General features: G+C 45.6%; 1 protein-coding gene across 1 annotated transcript in view; it reads right to left on the bottom strand.

Annotated features, from left to right (window-relative positions):
* Nucleotides 1-2,932: 2,932 nt before the first annotated feature.
* LOC146184149 (valine--tRNA ligase, mitochondrial-like) overlaps nucleotides 2,933-22,608 on the bottom strand; it is a 139,212-nt gene continuing 119,536 nt past the window's right edge. Inside the window, exons 23-26 of the mRNA XM_084609298.1 lie at nucleotides 18,482-18,590; nucleotides 16,219-16,397; nucleotides 8,073-8,210; nucleotides 2,933-6,542 (exon numbers count right to left, since the gene is read on the bottom strand). Of these exons, the coding sequence (XP_084465424.1) occupies nucleotides 6,498-6,542; nucleotides 8,073-8,210; nucleotides 16,219-16,397; nucleotides 18,482-18,590 (471 nt within the window). The 3' untranslated portion in view covers nucleotides 2,933-6,497. The remainder of the gene's footprint in view (nucleotides 6,543-8,072; nucleotides 8,211-16,218; nucleotides 16,398-18,481; nucleotides 18,591-22,608) is intronic.

Below are 22,608 nucleotides of genomic sequence, written 5' to 3' on the forward strand. Positions count from 1 at the left end.
GCTAGCCCGTTTCATTTCCTTTCTCAAAAGAACTGGCCAAGTCGGCAGCTCCTACGAATTCGTCCATGATATGCGGTCTTGTGACGTCACAGAAAGTGCCGACGAAACAGTGTCCTGCCTTCCCAAATAGCGCCTTCCAGACGCATAAGGACCTAACAGCTCAGCCAAGTGCGGGTCTATGGTGCTAACGCACTAAAAATCAAACCGCCTCATCAACTGACTTTCGTGGCCTTTCATAAGGCGCTGCTCCCAAGTTCATTAATGGCTGAGTTTGGGCGAGTTGGTTAGACACGTGTGCTTTTTCTGCGCTTTCCAGGTTTAACATGCTCCCATGTGAGGCGGGACGGGAGTCACGACCTTATTCTTCTTACGCGTCAGCATGCCCACCGAGTTGAGGGGGAGAAGAGCATCATTTTGATCACCAATATGTTCGGTGCATGTGGAGGTCGCTTAATTTTTTTTTTTTTTTTTTTTTTTGCACAGGCAAGATGACTGATGAATACGGAATTATTCGCTCGCTTTTTCTGATTTTAGTGAATATATAACTTTTCGTAACGGTCTGATCATCTCTAATTGCGCACATATTCATTGGCACACTGTCGTAAGATATATACGTAAAGGGCGCCTCTCATACCCGAGTGACTTTAGGGCGTTTAATCCCATAAACGAACCGCACCTCACGTGAAGGAATACACGAAGTACCAGTGGAATCCCCGATTACGTGTCGCTCGCTTATGCGACGACTCGTGCGTTTTACGGCGAATCTGCGCAGGCCCGGAAAACAATGCACGAAAAACATAGTCAATACGACTAAAAATTATGGACACCTCGCTTTGTGTGACGGCCGACGGAAACTGTCCGTAATGATTACGGACAGCTTCTCCAGACGGCACGTCACCACAAAGCGACGTACAACTGTGGCGACGGCTCTGACATATCGCCCGCGCGACCCACGGACGCGTTGGCGCGTGGCAGGTCTCATATGCGCCCGCTTTTCGGCGGTGAAGAAGGAGAAATAAATTCTACGTGCATTATTACTGTGCCGGCGGCAAGATTAATCTATGGTAGGCGGTGACTGGTTTGAAAGCGTTTCCGGCGGGCCGCAGATGGCTGCGGGGAGCGCGCTGCAGGCAGACAGTAAGACTGATTTCGTTTTTTTTTTTTTTCTCCTCTGCATGATGCGACAGCCTAATCCAGATATACTGTTGCCACGGGAAGACAGCGGTTCTAAATGGAGTCGATCGGAGCAGGCATGTTTATTTATCGTCCAGGCTATCGTCTCAGCAGTCTTTTCGACGCCTGTCTGCGCAGTCCCTGCAATCGGACAAAATTAGAGCACCCGTAATGCATTACCCGGGTTTATTATTCAGTTCTATTGGCTCTGCTTGCACATTTTACGCTCACTTTCGCGCTAAGCCACCACAATGCTCGCAAGACAGGCTTGCGATGATCGGCGGGGCCGTGTCGCCGGCTGAGAAACGTGTCAGCTGCGGGAGGAACGGCGCTCATTCATGTTTGTATACTGGTGCAGCTAAAAGAAAAAAAAAAAAATAATGAACTGCGTGCCGTTTATGCTCATTTCTTGAGATGGCCGGCGGTCACCTTCCCAAACGAACAGGTGCGGTAGCAAACAACAACCGGAATCCGAAACTACCGAACCTACTTCCGGGGGGGGGGGGGGGGGGAGGTATCAGTCTATTTCTCAAGCTTTTCTTTTTCTTTCTTTCTTTCTTTTCTTTTTTTTTCAGCGAGCGGTAGGATTTTTCGAGATTAACGTTTACGTGGCAATGTACGTGGTATAATATATTCCGCGCTTTGACACACGAGTTCGCGTAATTTTCGCGCCCCAAGAGAATAAGTGTGCAAATCTGTTGCTTGCGCAGGATTAAAATAGGGGCTCTCTTAGAACGTACCTGTGGGGAAAGAATCATAATTTGGGCTCCAAGATTAGTGGGTGCGTTAACAACGCGTGTGCATCACTTCTGCGTTATTTACGATCACAACACGCCCGGGTTATACGACGGTTTCGCGCGGCGGTGCTCTGAAAGTCGTATAATCGAGTTCTACGCTTACAAACCACAGCTTCTTTCTAAATCTCACAAGAGTGCATTACATGGCCTAGTGAGACTCGCAAACACAAAAGTCAAGAGTTCCCACCTGAAGCCCGAAGTCCTTGAGTTTTTTCTTCACATCAATTAAGTTACACCATTCCAGAAATGCGGCAACTTTTATTTTACATGGTCATGTCATGTTTCAATCATTTTAACTGTGTTTGCGATATTTCCTTCCATATCGGCATTCAGTTTTGGAAATTTTAGCGTGAGGTCTATATCTGTGACATCGACCACATGTTGACCAATCACCGAAACGGGGTCTTTACACTCTTGCAGCAATGGCCTCTTATGCCTCGAAAGTAAAGGTCTGCATGGACGCCGCCGAAATTCAGCTGGTTGAACATCGCACATGACCTGCAGGGGTCAACAGTTTGAATTTCATCCGCAGCATAAGTTGTTTTTTTATTTTCCAATCACTCATCTTTAAGGTAAAAAATATGTTGGTATACTAAATTTTCACTGATCAACATCCCAAACAAATAAAAAAATGAAAACAGTCCCCCAAGCTTTCCTCAGTTTCAGCGGCTGTTTTCTATACTCGTACTTAATTTGCCACAAGCATTCCCTACACTTGTTGGCTAATTAGGCCAAACAGTTCGAGGTCAGTTCCAGAAAGCTTTCTTGTTTGCAGTTGGTTTGCTCACCGTTAGAAGTGTTTTTAATTCGAAACTACACACTATTTTAGTTTTATTTATAGCAGTTCTAGCATCTTCCGTTACAACACTTTTGGAAAAAAAAAAAAAAAGCTTTCTGCGATGAGAAATTGTGTTTCTGTGTAGCTCAAATCTATTCACAAACTATAAGGTTGCACAACACAGTAAAACAGAAAACATTTTATTTCAGAACCCACAAAACATTTTTTTCTTTTCACATCATGAGCATTATGTGTCATAATTTTATTTAAATTTCGTGTTTCAGTAAGAAAACTGCAAACCAGCTCAAGTGGGCGTAACAAGGCACTTTCATTTAGCTCCATTTTGATATGCCACAAATCAATGTAACTACAACATTATCACAAATAAAAAAGAACTACGAAAATAACCAGAAGAAAAATGCCCATTTCTCCAAGAGTGAAGGAAGAATGAAAGGCCCCCTACAGGAGAAGTATTCACATTAGAAGAGAGCTTGGGAAATGGCACAGCAATGGGTGGGCACAACCCCAGTACTGGATCCTCCACAGCAGCTGCTAAAGAACAGTGCACAAAAGTGTCGACTACAGCACGAGCAAAGTGAGGTTTTCCTGTATCACAATCCAATTTTTGCACCCCATTCTCGATGTGCTGCACAGATTTAGAGAGAATAACCAACTCATCCAAGCCTATGCTATAACAGCTGCCTGTACCTCTTGGTTGATTGTGTTGGCAGTATCACAGGGTTTTCACAGTTCGGTACAGCCGTGTTCTAAATTCTGCTTTGCAGTTACATCACAACACTTAAACAAGGCAGACATATGAAGGTTCATAAACGCGAGCTAATTCTCGAGTCATTTTTTAAACATATCTAGGCAGACAGAGCTGTGGTGACCTTGTCATTAGTATAACAAAGAAGGAAAAAAAAAAAAAATGGAACTGTTCAACCGGGAAGATATATGCAGTGATGATGTTGCTTGAAAGAGCTTCACATCCAGAAAGTGTATATGTGTCTCATGTTTTGAATAAACCAGAGCTGTTATTTTGCAATCTGCATGTCTAAATCAAAAGCTACTAAAGAAACAAAAACGAAAAATCTTTAGCTATACAAACGTGGTCAGGTGCCCTGGATGAGGCTGTGCTGAAGACTTCCGCTCAAAGTTACATCAAAATCATTACTCAACTCGCTTCTCTGTCAAGCTTCATTAGCAGATGAGTTAGGGCTAGCAACGGATGACTAACAATGAAAACAAGTCGATAACAAACCAAAACCAGCAAGAAGACTACATTTCACATATGCATTGTTTCTGCTTGCTCCCTTTCAACAACTAACCACTTTTTCTGTGTAACCCAAATGCAGGACGTCCTAACAGAAACCAACGTTTCACAAGGAAAATGAGTGCTATGCAAGTGAGTGCAGTTGGGAGTCACTGATATGCTCTCTATTATTTTTTTTCTGCCTAGTTAATTAAGACTAACAAGCAAATTTTTAAACTCTTAGGTTCACAAACAATGCTAAATGGAAAGTTTAATTACTTCATTAACAGCTGACTGGAGTGTTTCAAACAAGGCATCCTTTTCTTACTACCCTAAGCAGGGCCCGCAAATGATAAATGATACTGAGTGGCATTGTTACTAGTATTTCAGTGCTCCCGAATGGGCAAAAAAACGCATTTGTAGCAGCAGCGCTGTCCTCGACAAGCCTTGGCGTTTGCAGAGGCTGTGAGGTTTACCCCTGCAACTGGCGACACAAAATCGAGAATGGTTATCAGCTATACAGTGCAAGTAGTACAGATACTGTTGCATCATAGTTCACATGACATGGCATGAAAGTGCCCCTGTTAGAGACATTCTCTATAAAAAGTAGGGCGGAATGTGCCAGGCAACAAACTAAGGTATAGAAACATTTTTGCACAGAAAAAAAAAAGAAAGATGGCCATGCTTTTCTGATTTTCCACAGTTACAATTTACTGCCCTTAAAATGTTAATTAAACGCCCGCTTTCCCTCATGGATCAGGGCTTACGTCAGCGGTGCCACAAACCTCAGCCCGTGTTGGGGACAGAACTTCTGAGAAAAAATGATAGAGTTCTGTCATGCGGTAGTTCTTTTATTTTGCAGTGTTTCTTTTAAACTTAGCAAAAAAAAAACAAGTAGAGATAAGCTTGTAGCAAGAACTTCAGCCGGCTGTTTTTCGAACCGAAAAATCATTCCTCAAGCCAAGAATTTAAAAATTAGAAAAAAGAACAATAAAAATACTGGGGCCTATGCCAAACAAGACACTCACTTAAACTTGGTTTATAGTTATTTGGGACACCCTGTATAAATCTTTCAAAGCGACTAGTAACAGTCAATATTTACTAGCAAAGTGACTAGTAAACAAAACAACAGAATGGTTACACCCTGAACAACAGCATAGGCATGATATAGCAGCCTACATGTAACAGCTACAACATCGTAGTATGTAGGAGCGCAGTACGGAATGAGCACAGTCTATTACTATCTATGACTGACTCAAAACAACTTTTATGATCATGCACCTCATTGGCCAAAAGATCCTCATATAAATCACTATAACTTTACCCTCAAACCTTGGCTCTGGTCAAACTTGCAGGGATGAGAAATACTTAGAACAGCTGACTATTACTTGGAAATAAGTTTCTTCCAAAAGGAAGGACCCCTGAGTGTGGCAAGCAAACAAAACTAGCACACTGGGTTAAGCATATCCCAGTCTCCCCCCAACGCAGCTCATAAATAGAGCTCCAATACCATCAGGCACACTCCTGCTGTTGGACAAGCAAATGGGCGGGGCAGAAAGGAACATCAATGCATGGCCACAGCAGCGTGTGCCGGGTGGAAAAAGCGGCGACGGGGGAAGATGAGGACAGACATATGTCCCAGGAAATGAGTTTCTATGCTTGTGCCTTACTAACGCCTGATCACAACAGGTTGCACACATGGACGCTTAATAACCTGAGATCGTGACTGTGTTGCGCAGAAAAAAATACAGCAGAGGCAAACACAGTGCTAGAAGTGTCCAGGTGATACGAACGTATGCCGCCACCATACACACGCTGTTATCTCAAAATACTGTATGCAGGGACCATGGCAACCATACTTGACTCAAAGCGGGCCTTGTGCCAATTACCTCGAGAGCTGTTCTTATAGTCAACAAGACTATTTAGTGCTCGCTTTCATGGTTACTGCAGTGCACGGTGCTTCCATATTGATTTCCAAAGTGTGGCTGTGAGCTCCGTGCGGGCTCACAGAGGCAACTCTGCTCCATCCGTGAACTCAAATAGAAAAAGATATTCCCGCCAATCATCATCCCCCATGAGAACTTTCAACTTGCCAGAGTGTTCAGCTTACTCTCCCACTACTTTCTCTGCAAAACATATCCATCATGATCACTAGCAATGGGTAAAATGGTCAGTTTTGCTCCCTTTTGCACATCGTCTGTCCTGGCTACTTGTTCAGCAGTGAAAAAGGCTCACTGTGCTCACCAGCATTCCCCAAACTATAAGTAATGCCCCCACGGCCACTATTACATCACCACAAATACTTCTAGCACTGTCCGGACATCACTCGGTTCTTTTAGGCAGTCGGAGTGACACCTTACCTAACTTTGCAAGGTTAACACTACCAGTCACAAACAACCTACTCGAGCTCTTTCTCTACAGAACTACGTCTTTTTGAAGACAATCTTCATGTCCTTGAGGATACATGCAGAATGCTTGTGCATGTGTGCTGGGAAAGTTATGACCCTTGCAACCTTTCAACTTCTGCCTTCATGTTGGCAATCTGCAAGAAATGACAAGATAATAAAAAAATGAAATTATGGGGTGGGGGAGGTTGAGAGTAGAGAAGTGGTACTTTTTTTTTGGTAATCAGTGAAAACAAAAAAATCACAAATTAAATGCTACCTCTAGGGAGTCTTTCGAATATTTTGGATGGGCTGGCAGGTGCGCCAGGTGCCAGCAAGAGAGCAGCAGCGAACTGTCCCAGAGGCTGATACCAGAGAGCTCACACAATTTCAAGTCTCAGAAGCGGCGGCAAAATTTAGTGACTGCATTTGAGGCCAAAAGTGGACGTTTGAATAGGAAGTATAGAAACTGAAAGGCTGAAAATTACAGCCAGTGTAATTATTTTGAATGGCTATCACTGATCACTACCACAGCAAGTCAAGGGTTTCCAAGGTGCATTATATCCACACCTTTTAAGGCTTTGAGAGTGGCATTTTCAAACTCAACAGCCTTCTGGCACTTCTGTAATTATCACCACAGTCATGCATACTGTTTTGCACACTCTAGTTTCATGTAGATCGCTGTTCACATGTAACACAAGCATGCCAGTACTGCCCGGTTCACATTGAAAAATGTCAAACAGCAGTGCACGTTAAAGTCTTGCGCAAGACAGTTTCAAGTCAGGCACATGCCGTGAAGTGTAATATGCACTACCATAAAAATTATGTTTAGCTCTAAACTCACTACTTTGTTTCAGTCCGTTGTTTTTGTACATGCTGTCAGGTTAGAATAGAATGTACTAATTAGAAAAAGATACTTCTCCCAGTTTCTGCACGAACCAAGGCCAGCCAAACTTAGTGACAAGGCATCATTAAATAGTGTCATACTGATAAAGGGACATCTCAGTGTAATATTTGCTCTCAGTAGAAATTGTCATGTTTGTCCAACAGCAAAGGACGCATCAATTTCTGTTATCATGCCAAGACTGAAAGAGACTCTGTGGATGGCAGTATAGCTTTGCCTCCAAAATTTACACGAGAGAGAGAGAGAGAGAAAAAAAAAAAAGAGAAACCAGCTGCCTAGGCATCACAATATACTTGCATACGGTCGATGGTCGCAAAAACTTGTATTTTATCCAATGACCCTTTGGCACTTTAAAGACTCCTCTCTCAGTAAGAGTAGCCTTTTCGTCATTAAAATGCAATAATTCAGGGGTTCTTGAATATTTTTGCCTCAAGGAACCCCAAAAGCCATCAACTGCAACAATACCACCCCCAATAGTAACAATAAGGTGATGTTGCTTGTAGATGGCATCCGTACTTGTTTTTCTGTTATAGTTCTTTTGTAACCATTTTTTAGTGGGAGTTCGCAGAATCCATCAAAGTAGAGGTTCTCAAACTGGATTCGCAGAATCCAGTTGTCAAACTGTCTTCTGCAGAAACCCAGTTTGAGAACCCCTGCACTAACCTATCGATGCACACCGATACCGAACGGTACTCCTCAGGGTCCCTTAAAATGCATCTACATGCTCTTTCATTCCAGGTTCGTCAGCTCCACGACCCCAGTGGTGCCTTGTCCAGGAACCCACCTGCTCGGCGTGCCTGGCCTGCTCAGCTACTGAGTTCTGGCTCTTGTACCTCGGGTGCGCCCGGCGCCGCTCCAGGCTGTTTAGCCGGTTCACCAGTTGCTGAAGACGCTTCTGCAGTGCTGCCTGTACAGCCTCCCTCTGCGTCCAAGAGTGCTTCGCTCGAGTGCACACTCACAACAGCAACACAAACAGGCAATGTGCACTGCATGGACATCTAACAATGGTGACAAATCCGACACGACCATACGGTCTGCAGCAACATACACTGCTTCCCGTGATTACTACACAAAAGAATGTCCCTTCCATAACCTGCACAGGTGCTGACCGCCTGAACGAAAACCACAAGTTTGCATCCATCCTACCAAGGAAGCTCATTAGCCTGCAGGTGCATCCAACACTTTATTTTTTCACTACAAAAGAATCCATCAGTGCATGTATTCATGGTCAAGAAACTTTTCTGAAGCACATCAGGCGAGCCTCATTTGCTGGCCTAATTAGCCGAAGCACAACGACTGGTTGCCAGCCCACTAGCAAGGTTGGTGTTTGCCAACTGCACTGTGTGTTCTGTTCTTCATAACAGGAATGTGTGGAGGTGTATTTTCTTTGTGGCAAATCAAATACCGTTTGTGAACAATGATGCCTTGAACTCGTGTGATGAGCTATCATTCCTGCTCGAGCAGCAAGAATGAAAGCTTTTGCTCTTTCTTATCCCTTTGGGAGCCAAATACTGCGAGGACTGCAAGTGTGGAGAATCCCTCGAAAGGAAGGTGGTGGCACTCAGTTTCATCCCTCATCCATATAACATAATTGAACTGCATTACGATGCCAAGGCTTTTGGCAGAGCAGGCACGTCGTGATTCAGAAGTGAAATTTGCTTTCAGAAGTTATGTGAGGCAGACGAATAACAAAAAAGGCTTTAAAAAGCTGCACAATTTTTCAGGCTCATTTTTTTTTTCTGCCAAAATGGTCCGTATTGAGATGCACGCCACCACTTGTAAAAATGCACAGAATATCAAGCAGGCCTATTAGCAACGGATAAAAATAGTATGCCAATTAGTATTTTTGGTAGTTCTGTAGTATCCAGCATGCAAATATATGCCTCCATATTCTCTGTAATAGGTTTCCATTTGCTCATACTCTATTTTACAGTATACCTTCCTTTAAAGGGCAACCCCCAGAGTTTTTCCACATTTTGAGTAATTACATTACAATTCTTGCAGCCCTCTGCCTCCAGCATCAGAATCAGGCTAAGAATCAATAAGAATCAGGCTTTACAATTTACCAATCTAGAGCTATACTGAAATGAAGAAAGCAGTAAAGTGAACGAAAAATCAGTTTGTGGACAGGTATAATGCTCTGGCTGAAGAAGAAATGATACTGCAGACTGGAAAAATACTCCCATGCACAATGAATAAGTGAAATAAATGATGTAAATGTTGAATTGCATCTGTAAATGATATTTTGCTCCACTGCCACTAAACAAAATGCAGATACAGTAAAACCTCGTTTATCCATATCTCGTAAACTCGAAAATTCGGTTAACTCGGACTCGCTGCCCGGGTCCCGGCAAGACTGCGTGTAGTTCAATGGTGGCAAACGCTCATTAACTCGGAGGCATTTACCGGCACGTCAGTCAACTCGGAGAACTCCGCCGAGGGCTACTGACCCTCCAGCATTACTGAGCAATACAGCACGGACGTGCATCCACGGCGGGCGAGCAACGAAAAACCTACGCTGCCTACGTGAGGCGAATTGGTGTGCGCACTACTCGGCGAAAACAAAAAACAGCAACAAGGACAAAAAAAAAAAGAACGATGATGATGATAGCTGATCATGTGAGCAGTTGTTAGGTGACCCGAACATTCCAAGCATTCCAGGACGGCGTGAAGGATTGCGCTGCTGTCCCGTGGTTGCACTGGCTGTACGCGTGATTTCTTTGTCCTGATTTTTTGTGGTGCTGACAACGCGCGAGTCATGCAAATAAGTGTCCTTTGCTTTATTAGACTGTGACTGAGGCCCGTTGCTGCTTCCTTCGTACTCCGCAACGACGGCGACCGCGACTCCAGTGAAGCGACCACAGCAGCCAGCAAACAGTTTAGTTAACAAAGGTGAAGATACTAAAGGAATTGAATGAAGGCGTTTTCGGCAGGAGATCATGAATAAGTATGGCATTAAGAGGAGTACATTAGGTGACTACGTGAGGAATCAAACAAAAATCTTCGATGCGTTTGACAGTGGCAAACGCCCGAGGACGGCTGCTAACCCAAAGCTGGAAGAGGCTCTGTTACGGTGGATAACAGATGTGCGCAGTGGACAACTTCCTTTGAGCGGGCCGCTTATCTGTCAACAGGTGGAAAGATATGCACAAAGAATGCAGATCAACTCGTTGAGTGCATCTAAAGGATGGTTCCCTAGCTTCAAGGAAAGGCACGGACTGGTCTTTCGGAGCGTCTGTGGCGAGAAAGCAGTGGTGGACGAACGTCGCATTGCTGAGTGGAAGGAAACTGAGCTTCCCCAGTACCTGGCTCGTTATGAACCTGCTGACGTGTTCAATAAGGATAAGACTGCACTTTTTTTTAAAGCCTTGTTGGACAAAACCATCACATTTAAAGATGACCTGTGCATTGGAGGCAAGAGGAGCAAAGAGCGTGTGACCGTGCTTCTCGCTTCAAACATGTTGGGCACGGAGCGCCTGCTGCTCCTTATCATCGGGAAGGCAACCACCCAAGATGTTTTAAGAACATTCACCGGTTGCCTGTAGAGTACAAAGCTAATCGAAAGGCCTGGATGACCTCCGATATCTTCTAAACTTGGCTGCGGCAGCTAGACCGCCGCTTTTCCGCTAAAAAGCGGAAGGTTTTGATTGTAGTTGACAACTGCAGCGCGCACACCAGTGTGACGGGGTAACAGCGCATCGAGCTGGTATTTCTGCCTCTAAACACGACGGTGGCTCTGCAACCATTGGATCAAGGAATAATCCAGTACGTAAAAAAAGCAAATACCGAAGGCATGTGCTGGAGTGAATGCTGCTGTCCAAGAAAGCAGGTCGAGATTATGAGCTAAACCTTCTCGGCGCTATTCACATTTTAGCACATGGCTCGAGCAGCACGCCGGCCACCGTGATAGCGAATTCTTTCAGGCACAGTAGATTTGTCTGCCCCAATGACTGTGACCGTCCTGATAAAGCCGTTTCAGAAGACACCCCAGAGCCCCCTGAACAGATGGATGACGTAGAGGTCAGGTGGTTGGAGTTTCTCCTTCCTAGTGGTGTTAAGCTTGATGAGTACATCGCAATAGATGACGATATTGCCGCTGCCGGTATGCTGACCGACGAAGACATTTTATCGGAACTTCTAGATAAAGACAGAAAGTGTTCCGACGGTGACAGTAATGAGCAGCTGCTGCCACAATGTTGCACCGTGCAAGAGGCTGTCGAGGCCTCGCTGTACTAGAAGAATTTTGCGTGGGATCACGCGACAGTGAGCGTGTGCACCATCACTTGATGGGGTTGAAGAAATTGTTGTCGCGGAAATTCCGACGAAGAAACAAACGAAAATAACGCAGTTTTTCATAAAGTGAAGGTATGCGTATGCAAAGCACATTTTTGTTGTTGTTTTCAAAGTAAATTCAATAATCCAGAATTTGGTTAAGTCGGACAGTTCTGCCAGTCCCTTGAGATCCAGATTAACGAGGTTTTACTGTATATGACTTCTGTTTGATTCAGCCAAGTACTCCAAACAAATTTGGTATAAAACAATACTGCCAAAAATGTCATTTCTGTCAAAAATTTGAGCTCTAAGAAAACAACAGCTTAGCTGGGAGAACCATTCTATGGGATGCATCCAATTGCTCAACATGCGGTAATACATCCCCCATTATAAGCTGCATTCCACGCCACTGTGGACTTGGCTAAAAATGTTTTTCAAAACGTAGTCCTTTGCTTGCAACATGCAGTCTTCACGAGGGATTGCCTGACGGCTACACATTGAAGTGATCCTATACCTTCAGAGTGGCCAAGAGCAATACTTTATTACTAGCACATGTCTGGCAGCTGGCATTGCACAGAAAGCACAAAGTATATTTTGCTCATTTCGATTGTCTTCTAGGGATTCATATATAGTGCATTTAATGCATTTAAGAGACGACCACAGACAGAAAGAAGGAAACAGGGCTGGCACTGTCTTCAAGAAGACAAGTGGGCTAAACACACAAAGCAGACATTCCTTGACAATCAAGACCAGGTAAAATCATGAAAAACCAAGCGAGACATAAATAGAAAAGGCGAGTGCAAAAGCAGCGCGCTCAGAAGACCACAGGTCCGTTCAATTCAGCTGCACTCTTTGCACCAGTTCTGTAAAAGTTCTGCGGCGGTGCCGCAAGCGTGCAGCGCCAGTTCCAGCAGTTCAGGTGCAGCATCGGCACCAGCTGCTTCCAAATGAATGGTAAAGTGCAGGCCGGGCCGTCTGCTAGCCTTGGTGACGCCAACAAGCTGCAGTCGGCTGTGTGCAACATCGCGTCAGCTAACGCCAACATCCCGGTTAACTTGACGAATTTTCAAACAGCACATGACAACGAAGTTTCGCCTATCCAGCCTCGATGCTTTAGGCCTGTGCGTTGTAATAAACGGCACTTGTCAACGAGAACACGATCGAGTTTGCCAATGTAATGGCTACGCATACTCACAAGAAGTAGACACACGCATGCGGTGTGTTTCATGCTGATTACACACTTCAATCTTGACCATGTGCGCTTCGATCGCCGGCTGCCGCAAAAGGTGCTTATATATATATGCATTTGTACAAGACGTCTTTGTGATGTGCTATTTGAAAATCTTCATGTCTGGGATGATTAGCGCTGTTGATCTGAGCGGCTATACACAGGCGATAGGATTCATGCATTCATGAATATGCGATGCATATATGTACGAAAGCCGACCGCGTGTGGTTGGCTAGCTGTGAATTATATTGCCACTCACATCAACAGGCACCAACATGCCGAATAAGATAATTATTTTTAAATAGCACATCGCAATGAAGCATTGACATGAACCAGCCTCGATGTATGTGTATATGCGCACCATGCAGCAGCTGGCACGATGCGCAAACAAACTTCGATCACGATTGAAGTCAGCATGAACAATAATCACATGCACGTGCTTACTTGTTAGACATGGTTTGAAGCGTTTAAAGTATGCGTCGTCGTTTCTTTGGTGAACACGGGCACCGTTCTCGATGACGAGTGGAATAACTAGGGTCACTTCACTGTTTATCACAACACGCAAGCCATATCGTCAACAACACGCAAGCCATATCGTCACGCAAGCTGTCTGCTTTCCCGCGGCGGCTGCAGCTGCACCATTTCGGCACTGACCGCTGAGGAGATGCACAGTTTAGCTTAACTTTTCGTGCACTCGACCTGCACTTTTTGAAACGAACGGTGTGGTGCAGAGGGCGCCATGTTGTATAGCTGAAATGAATGGCGAAGTGCAGCACCATGTGAACCAGTTCACGTAGTGCAGGTGAAACGAACGGACCTCACGTCGAGCGCTAAGCCACATCAGCAGTGCTGCATCCTGGTGGTGTGGGAGGAAAGTAGGTACCAATTTTCATGGCCAGGCTAAAGGGTAAAGGGGCAGCACACGCTCTTACGGCCTGCGCGTCGAACGAGGGAATAATAGGGTGCTCTCTCGACGGCTGGTTACTCAACCTCACTCCAGCAGACGCCTCGCTTCGCATGGACAGGGTTCTCCGCACGTGTTTTCGAGGCACCGCAAACATTCACGGGACATCAGTGCACACATTCGCTGCTGCCCCGTTCTGCCAAGTAGGTATAGTGGTTTTGGCGCTTAATTTGTAAGATTTTTTCAATCGATTGCTGATTGCACTGTTAAAATTTTTCAGGGTGGTTCATATTAAATCACTGCACATGGACTGATCGGCATCCATATGGTGTACTGCTGCATACCCTTTTGCCGCTTGCGCTCTGGGAAATGCCCAGGCGCGTCTTTTCACCAGTTTCCTAGTGACGGAGTGTTGTCCGCTAAATGGCAAAAAAACATCGTAAGAAAGGACTTATTTATCAACGATAAGTCGCCCTCTACGGTCGTGTGTAGCCAGCACTTTTTTTTCGATGGACTGCACTCCAGACAGCCGCATCAGGAAACTTTTACCTGGCGCTTTTCCCCACTGTTTTCGAAGGCTATCCAACCTACCTGGTAACTCCAATGAAAAAGCCTCGCAAAGAACCTGCTGCTCGTTCTGTTCTAGCTCCGAAACAAACCAAGCGAAAAGCTGAGCCACTTGAATCGCTTCCTGTGTAGTGCAATCTGCCGGACTGCCCCGATAAATACACTAAAAACGTCAGTACACAAACTACGAACAACGATGGCCAGTGAGCAAGCCGGTACCTCTCTCTGATCTCAAAGCTTCGCTCTCAAGTTGCATATCACTGCTCCAAGCCAGAAGGTAGTGGAAAAACTCACGACGGAAGAACAACGCACTGCATTCTACCGCAAAAACAAACATCTTGCATCGGTCGGGAGAATCGTGGCGCACACATAGAATGGAGACAAAAATAGAATGGAGAGAAAAAGGCCGTATTTCTGCTTCACCAAATAGAGCGATATGGAAAGCAACATCAGACATATCCTGAAGTGGTTATTCAAGAATGCATCATATGGCGATTTCTGTCACCAAAGGGTTACGAAGGGCTCAGCTTCGTCGTCGTCGCTCTCAGACTCCACAAGCACTTGGCAAATAATTTCTGCATCGGTGAGCACAGTTTCAACTCGTGGTCCACGTCTGCGAACTCTATCCACGTCTGTGAAATCCGGAAACAGCTTCTTGAAGAACTGAAGCCAATTCAATCAACACAGTAGCGACAGAACATAGTTCACGCATCAGCACGACCACGGCTAGGCCTACTCGCTACGCTCGGCAATGCATGGCAAACACACAGAGGAACAGGCAGTCGAAGCAATCAAGGTAAAAAAAAAAAAAAAAAAAAAAAAAAAAAAAAAAAAAAAAAAAAAAAAAACCACACTTTGGCAGTGAGCAGCAACGGCAGTGGCGTTGTACTGGAAATAGAAGCTGCTAGGCAAATAATATAGCCTCGATCCTGCGTCAGTTTATCTGAGGAGCGGCACGCAAGGCCGGCACCAGTTTCGAGGCTATTGAAGGAAAAAGTAAACAAACAAGATGGTGGCGACACCGCTTAAAATGTGTCGCAGTTGGCCTGGCTGACACTTGGAATGTCCGAAAAATTGAATAGCCCTCCTTTGAGTGTCTGAAATTTTGAGCAGCGTAATACACCTTTATAAGGTATGTCCTGGGGCCGGGCAAAAGTCCGAATAATCAAGCATGTCCGAAAAATTGGCTGTCCGAAAAATCAGTCGTCGACTGTAGTCCATTTCTTCACTATTATATTTAAAATTGCCTTTGTCACTTCAGGCATGGTTTTAATGAAATCTATCACAACTTCGTTATACCGAGGTTCAACTGTATATGTATATTGTGTCCTCAAAGTCAGGGTTTGCAGACGCCATCTACCACTGAGAAAACAAGACTACCAAATCGAAAAAGTCAGTTTTAAATAGTTTCACCGTGTTTCCTCAGCACCACAGCCGGGTATCCACTAATTTAGGAAATGGGCTTTCGATTGATGTAGGGAAACAGTTGCTGAAAAATCCAGTAGACTGCCCCTTCAAGCAGTTCTTTTGCTGTTGCCTCCCAGAGGCTTCAGAGCTGCGCAAAGCTACGTAAGTTGCTGGAGAAGCTTCTTTTGGGGGGATCATAAATTCAAACAGCAGACACTGCCAGGCACACATTACAACAGTTCAGAGGGGATGATAAAGTGAGCAAAAGTGACCATTATACAGTCACACCTATCAGTGTTGACAGGAGCCCTGCCCAGTGCTCACATTTCAATGCAAAGGTTGTGTTTTGTCCTTAACTAATCTGTGTTACATAGAAACTGCATGTACGTGCTGCCATTGCCTAGTTTCCAAAGCACTTTTGTTTTGTGCCATTATCAGCTTCAGGTGTAGCAGCTGAACCAGTATAATAAACAAAAAAACAGCCCTCCTCTCCCCATCAGGCAACTATGCCGCTCTGGCAACATGCGGATGAAGAGAGAGTGAAACACTCACATCTGTCTCAACGTAGACATCTGCCAGTGAGTCCACTGTGGCCTGTGTCCAGTGGACCTCAGCCGGCGGCTTCCCCGCTCCACTCGCAACAGTGACCGCCCGCAGCTTGGACAAGTGGCACACAGTCGGGGCAAGCTGACGCACAAACTCTGCATTGATGTCCTCCATCCTCACAAATGCTGCACGCAAGGAGAGATGGCACAAAACACATGAGAAAACAACAAGGAAAACTGAATACATTTTGTTCTGACTAAAATGATGTGCTCTGCAATAATTGGGACCTGGATAAAATCAGCAGTCTGATTCCTCCCTCAAAACCCAGTTTTCTACTTAAGTTCTTGAGAGGACGACCGTGCAAAAGAAATGCTTGCTGTCTGCAAGCGGATCAAGATAAACTCTGTACAAGCACCTCTTTCATCAAAGATATCCTGTTTAAGGTGTATCCAGACGATGGACCGTGGACTGGGCCGCGGACCGGTCACATGATGTCAACCACGCACGGTCCAGCCCGCGACAGCATGCACACGGCGGGCAAAAATATCAGCCAACAAGCCGGACCACGGGGCGGGCCGAAGCGATACACTATTGACATTGCAGTTCCGTGATAATCTTGTAGCACACTGTCTCCCATTTTTTTAAGCATTATTTCACAATGACGAGCTGCGTGTGCATTTGGGCAGTATTCAGATACAGTACTGGCTTCGTCTAAACATAGGCGCACCTAGATCACTAACAACGCATCTACGTATGACAGCACTCCACATATTCCATTCCATTCTAGACACAAAAATGATGGCGATAAGGACCACATCAACATAAGCTGCCAGGTTGACCACGGTTACACATGACCGAGGCTCCCAAACTTAAACTTAACTGCGGTTACGCGAATAGCAGCTCATGGTTGTTACATAGCTTGCAACCATTGCCCTTTGGGTAATCGGCATAATGAAGCTTCTTTTACAAATATCTTAGGTGCTTGTAACACCACGTGTGGAGTGGCTTCAGACTTGGGCATCAATAGCGCACTCAAGCATCGTCTGATGCATTGTCCCTACTGCCGTGCTGCTATTCTCACAAGCTTTCATCAACAGTATGACAGAGACAGATATCCCTTTGTCAGCATGCCTAGTGAAATAGCTTTTCTCGATAAAGGCATAAAGGCGTATTCGATCTCACCGCTTCGTGAGGACTACTGATTTATACATAGTGGCTGGTATAGTGTGATAACAAGCAAGTTTCTGCTTGCAGCTGCATAGCAGTTGCTGCCTGTGCAGCGCCAGCTCAGCTGGTCTTGTATGCTAGCTTCGCTGCTAAGGCTTCGCTCAAATTGCCATATCTTTATTTTTTTTTTTCGCGACAGTGGATAAACCTTTTTTTTTTTTTTTAATGGGCAGACCATTCATTACTATAGCGCTGGTCAAATACAAGCATCATTCACTGCAACTTTGAGCAAAACAATCTAGACCTAGCAAAACAATCTAGGCCTAGTGACGACTAGGGGTAGTGTGCAGGCAGTCGTTGCCCGCCGTGCTCGCGGCGGCCCCGTTCCGGCAAGCTCGCGGCATTCTGTGTGGTACATATGTGTTCATTTCCAAACTTCTCTACTTTCATAATGTAGCCACAGTCTATCTTTTTCGGCATTTTTCACTACACACCGCTGAAAAGACTTGTGCGGGACGTACCATCGGACGGTACTCGAAGGCTGCATAAAAACGCCACCAGATGCCACTCTAGACACCACCCATGTAACCTGGTGCTCTTAAAAAAAGTGTTCAAAGTGCACTTTGTTTATGTGGGCTAGCTTATGCTCTTTAATTGGGCACATATGCGCCTCTTCCGTTCACAGAAGCTGCCAGGTCCGTGGTCCACAGCCTGAGAAAAATGCCCAGCCATTTAACGCCTGCTGCAGTCCGTGGACCTGGCGCGGACCTCATAAACCGGAGGTGGAACGTCTCATGATGCTTGGTCTGTGGTCCAAAACCGGTCTGTGGTCCGTTGTCTAGATACACCTTTAGCAACGGACAGTCTTGTACGACTACTGGACGCGTGTACATGCGACCCTTCCGAAGCCATCAGGCCTCGAGTACCAATCCGAATACTTTAGCGCCCTACAAAGTTGCAGGTTAACTGGCAGTGTAATTAACCGTACTCATTTTAGAGCAACTGCGACACATGAAATGCGTGAGTGTAAGTGAACTGTAAAAACCTCATCCAACACTAAGATGAGGCCATAACAGCATGGGTGGAATAGTGGTGCTCTCACCTTGCGGCTGCTTGAGTCCACAGGACAGCCTCACACTGCGCAGTGATGAAACAATGTGCAGGGCTCTCTGCATGCGCTGCTCCAAGTCTTCTGCCCTCCACGCACTCCACTGCATCAACACACAGTGGTCAGGGGGGGCCCTCACTCCACACAAAGGGCCAATTCTAGTAACTAGACTGAACATTTGTTGCCCACGAAATCCTGCACACAGATGATGTATGACTCTGCTTACCATCTTTCTCAATTAAAACAGTACGATAATTTGCTCATTAACCGCTCAGGCAGTAACAGCTGACGTCCGTATGTTATGTTGTAAAAAAAATAAACAGTTGCAGATACGACCACCAAATGCATTCCTAACCTAAGTAAATGCCCACCCTGGCCATGCACAAGGGCGAGTGTAATCACGAGTGCCTCATTCTTCTTCTCCATCTAAATAAAAGCGCAGTTGAAGTGCATCAAAACCTGCTAAGATGGTTACCAAACCAGCTTTCATTACTATAGTGAAACCATAGCATGAACAATTTTATTTACGAGTAATTAAAGAGCAAAGGGTGGTACTTAGAGCTGTGCTGCAGAGAAGTTAAGTGAGACAGCCAACAAATAAAAACGAGAGTGAAACTTTACTCCCAAAGACATACGTCCACATGTTATCATAAGGCTGTTGCCATGGGTTGAGTGACAGAACAGCACAACATGTGGTCTGTGTGCGATGACACCAACGGAACTACCGCTAAATCACTGCAGTAGCCAAAACATGACACATAATGACATGCGCAGTTTTGTGCAAGTGTCTTAAATGCAGCTGATAAACCTATTAAGGGGGGACACGGCTCTAAGCGATGATGGTCATGAACAGTGCTTAAGCAGCAGGCAACGAGGAGGAGGTACCAGCCGGTCTGCAGAGGGCTGCTGATTCAACAATACCACTGCCATATCTTCTTAAGTAGTTTTCAACTTTGAGTGCAACTTGCACCTGACAGTTGGTTAGCTATGCCTTGCATGCCAGGAATACTGATGCCTTCTAGTGGACTACCAGTGGAATTTTGAAAACTGAATTAGGCATACTTTTGTAAGTTTTTTTTCTTTCGATTTAAACAGAAGACTCCTCCTACCGCTAGCTATGATCTGTGAGTTGTGCAGACCTCTGTCTAAGGCACCTTTTATGACTTTTTACGAGTCAAATTTCATGATAGTATACGAACTTTAGCAGAAAACATTTCAAGATAGGCAGCAACAGATGAAAAAAAGATGCCAATGAAAGCAAACACAATGGATATGACAGTTTATATTAGACACATTGGATGGTAGATAGATGCTTCTCAGATTTGGAAAGATTACATCACACAAACTGTTGTGGCTAGTTTATTAACAGAACAAAGGCACTAGCATTCTTGAACAAGAATAAAGTAGTACTATTGCCTTATGCCATGTAGGTTTTACAGCAGCTTTGTTTATTAAAGATTCCAAAAAGAAAAACGAAATAAATCAAATCAGCGATCTGCTAGACGTGAACAACACATAGGGCTGTCATGGTTATTAGAAGTGGAAATGAGGTACACCATGCATTCCTTAATGTTTTTTTCTTTCCAAGGGGAGGGGGGGGGGGGGGGGGGCTAATGTGATGGTTATTCAAGGCACAGCTTGCAGCAAAAATTCACTTCTAGAGCAGAGAACTACCCACTTTCAGAACTACTCACTTCAGCCATATATCTCTGTTGACTGAGGCATGAAATGAAACAAAAGAAAAGTTTACATGATGCGTAAACAAAACTTATTTGGAAAATTTTAGTTCAAAATGCTTTTAGTTTTTTAACTGTGGCATGCCACAGGTGACTTCGGTGGCATAATCAAGGTGAACAAAAAGAGAACATAGAGCATAGAGGCAAACCTAAACACATTTTGGAAAAATTTTCTGTCTGCCCCTGGTGTTAGCCTGGTGTCAACACACTGCGTCGCATGCGTTGACAACGGTGACTTTCCAGTCTCGTGATGGCCGAAGCCACCGTGCGACATGAAGGGCCCATGCTTAATCCTGCAGCCCGAGTGGCGCACATACTATCCCGCAGGACGTGTGTGCGAAGTGGGAGCACGGTCTTCATCATCATCATCATCAGCCATACTATAGGGACCGGGGCGCCCGTTGTATGGCGCCACCGTCGCCTCGGTGGAACAGCGCCGCCCGCGGCGGAGTGCCGAAACAGCGGAATGCCGAGGCAGCTGAGCGCCGCAGTCGTTTCCGTTCTGCGAGGCGTTTTTGAGCCTGTCCCTACCCATCTTTTTGCGGTGTGGCTTTGAGAGCTTTGAGCTGCTTGAGTAATCGCAAGGAGTATTTTTTGACCGGGAAATCTCGAAAAAGAAAAGGGCCGTTCTCGGCAGGGCATGCATGTTTTTTTTTTTTTGAAACCGCCCGGCGCATGGTATTTCTGTTATATACTCGAAAATGCTGCGTGTGTGATTTCACCATGCGCTAGGAACACCTTCGTTAGGCACTTGTTAAGGCAACTTCGAAGACTGGAATTGTGCCTGCATTGCGAGTCCATCTTATATTAGGTCTAGTCGAAACCTGCCTGAAGATCAAATACCGCCGAGCCGTGTAGCCGTGGCGCCGTACTAGTGGTAGTTGTAATGGTCAGCGTTCATGTGAAAATGAAAAAGATGCTGCACCGGTCTTTTTTGGTAATAGCTAGGCTCAAACGATTCAGAGTAGAATAATAGCAAATGACATTCCAGTTTCAACCTTGCAACGAGAGCTGTAAAAGAAGAAAAATAAACAAGCAAGGCAAAAGTAGGATCCTATTTATGGTTGGAATAGCAAAGACACATATACTTCCAGGACTACCTGCACAATTACGCTACAATAGCTCACTGAACCCGGCCTTGAGACTATCAAACTTACCGTATTTACTCGAATCTAACGCGCACCTTTTTTCCGATATATCGTGTCCAAAAATTAGGTGCGCGTTAGAATCGAGTACGACTCTAAATCTCCGATATCATATCGCCATCGGCATTTCAAAATGGCCGCCTGGTATGCACTTCGAGCCTACTAGCTAGTCTAGCTGTCTATGCCTAGCTGCAGTAGCGTCCTTCGTGTGCTTTGGTACATGTGCTTTGGTTAGCCTACCCGTTTTCTGCGATTGACCGACCAGTATGGACGTGCCGAAGATTCGTCGAGTTCATCATGATGCCGCATTTAAAAGGAAAGTCATCGTGTGTGCAGAGACGGACGGAAATCGGGCCGCATCACGCGCATTCGGAGTTCCGGAAACATGCGTGCGGGACTGGCGCAAGCAGAAGGAAAAGATTTTCGGCAGCAAGGCTACACGAAAAGGTTTCAGTGGACCGAAGCAGGGCCGGTTCACCGAAATAGAAGAGCGGCTCGCAGCATATGTTCTAGAGCAGCGAGCGGCGCAGCGGCCAGTGACGACGGACCTGCTCAAAGTCCGGGCGATGCAGCTAGCCCTACAAACAGGGCTAACGCGGAGCGACTTTAAAGCGAGCAGGTGCTGGCTGTCTAATTTTATGAAGAGAAAAGGCTTTTCTCTTCGAAGGCGGACAGGGATATGTCAGAAGTTGCCTGAAGAGTACGAAGAAAAGCTGCACAGTTTTCAGCGGTTCGTTCTAAGTTTGCGCCGCAAGTACGGCTACCACCTCGGCCAGATTGGAAATGCCGATCAGACACCGCTGTACTTTGACATGCCTGCCACCACAACCGTTGAAAAGAAGAGGGCGAAGCAAGTGCGCGTGTTGTCTTCCGGCCACGAAAAAACACGCGTCACCGCAATGCTTTGTTGCACCGCGGATGGACACAAGCTGCCCCCGTATCTCATATTCAGGCGCAAGACGCTCCCGAAAGGAATCGTGTTTCCGAGTGGCGTGATTGTGCGCGCCAATGAAAAAGGCTGGATGACAACGGACTTGGTCGCCGACTGGATCGATAACGTCTGGCGCAAGAGACCCGGCGGCAGTTTGGGCCTGCGTGCGATGCTTGTGCTCGACGCTTTCAAGTGCCATCTCGACCAACGCATCAAGGACAAGCTCGCTGCGTGCAACACCGACCTTGTCGTGATACCAGGTGGCATGACATCGCAGCTCCAGCCGCTCGATGTTTGCTTGAACAAGCC

This window comes from Amblyomma maculatum, chromosome 7, assembly GCF_055883805.1.
Source record: "Amblyomma maculatum isolate TAMU_Amacu chromosome 7, ASM5588380v1, whole genome shotgun sequence".
Classification (NCBI taxonomy): Eukaryota; Metazoa; Arthropoda; class Arachnida; order Ixodida; family Ixodidae; genus Amblyomma; species Amblyomma maculatum.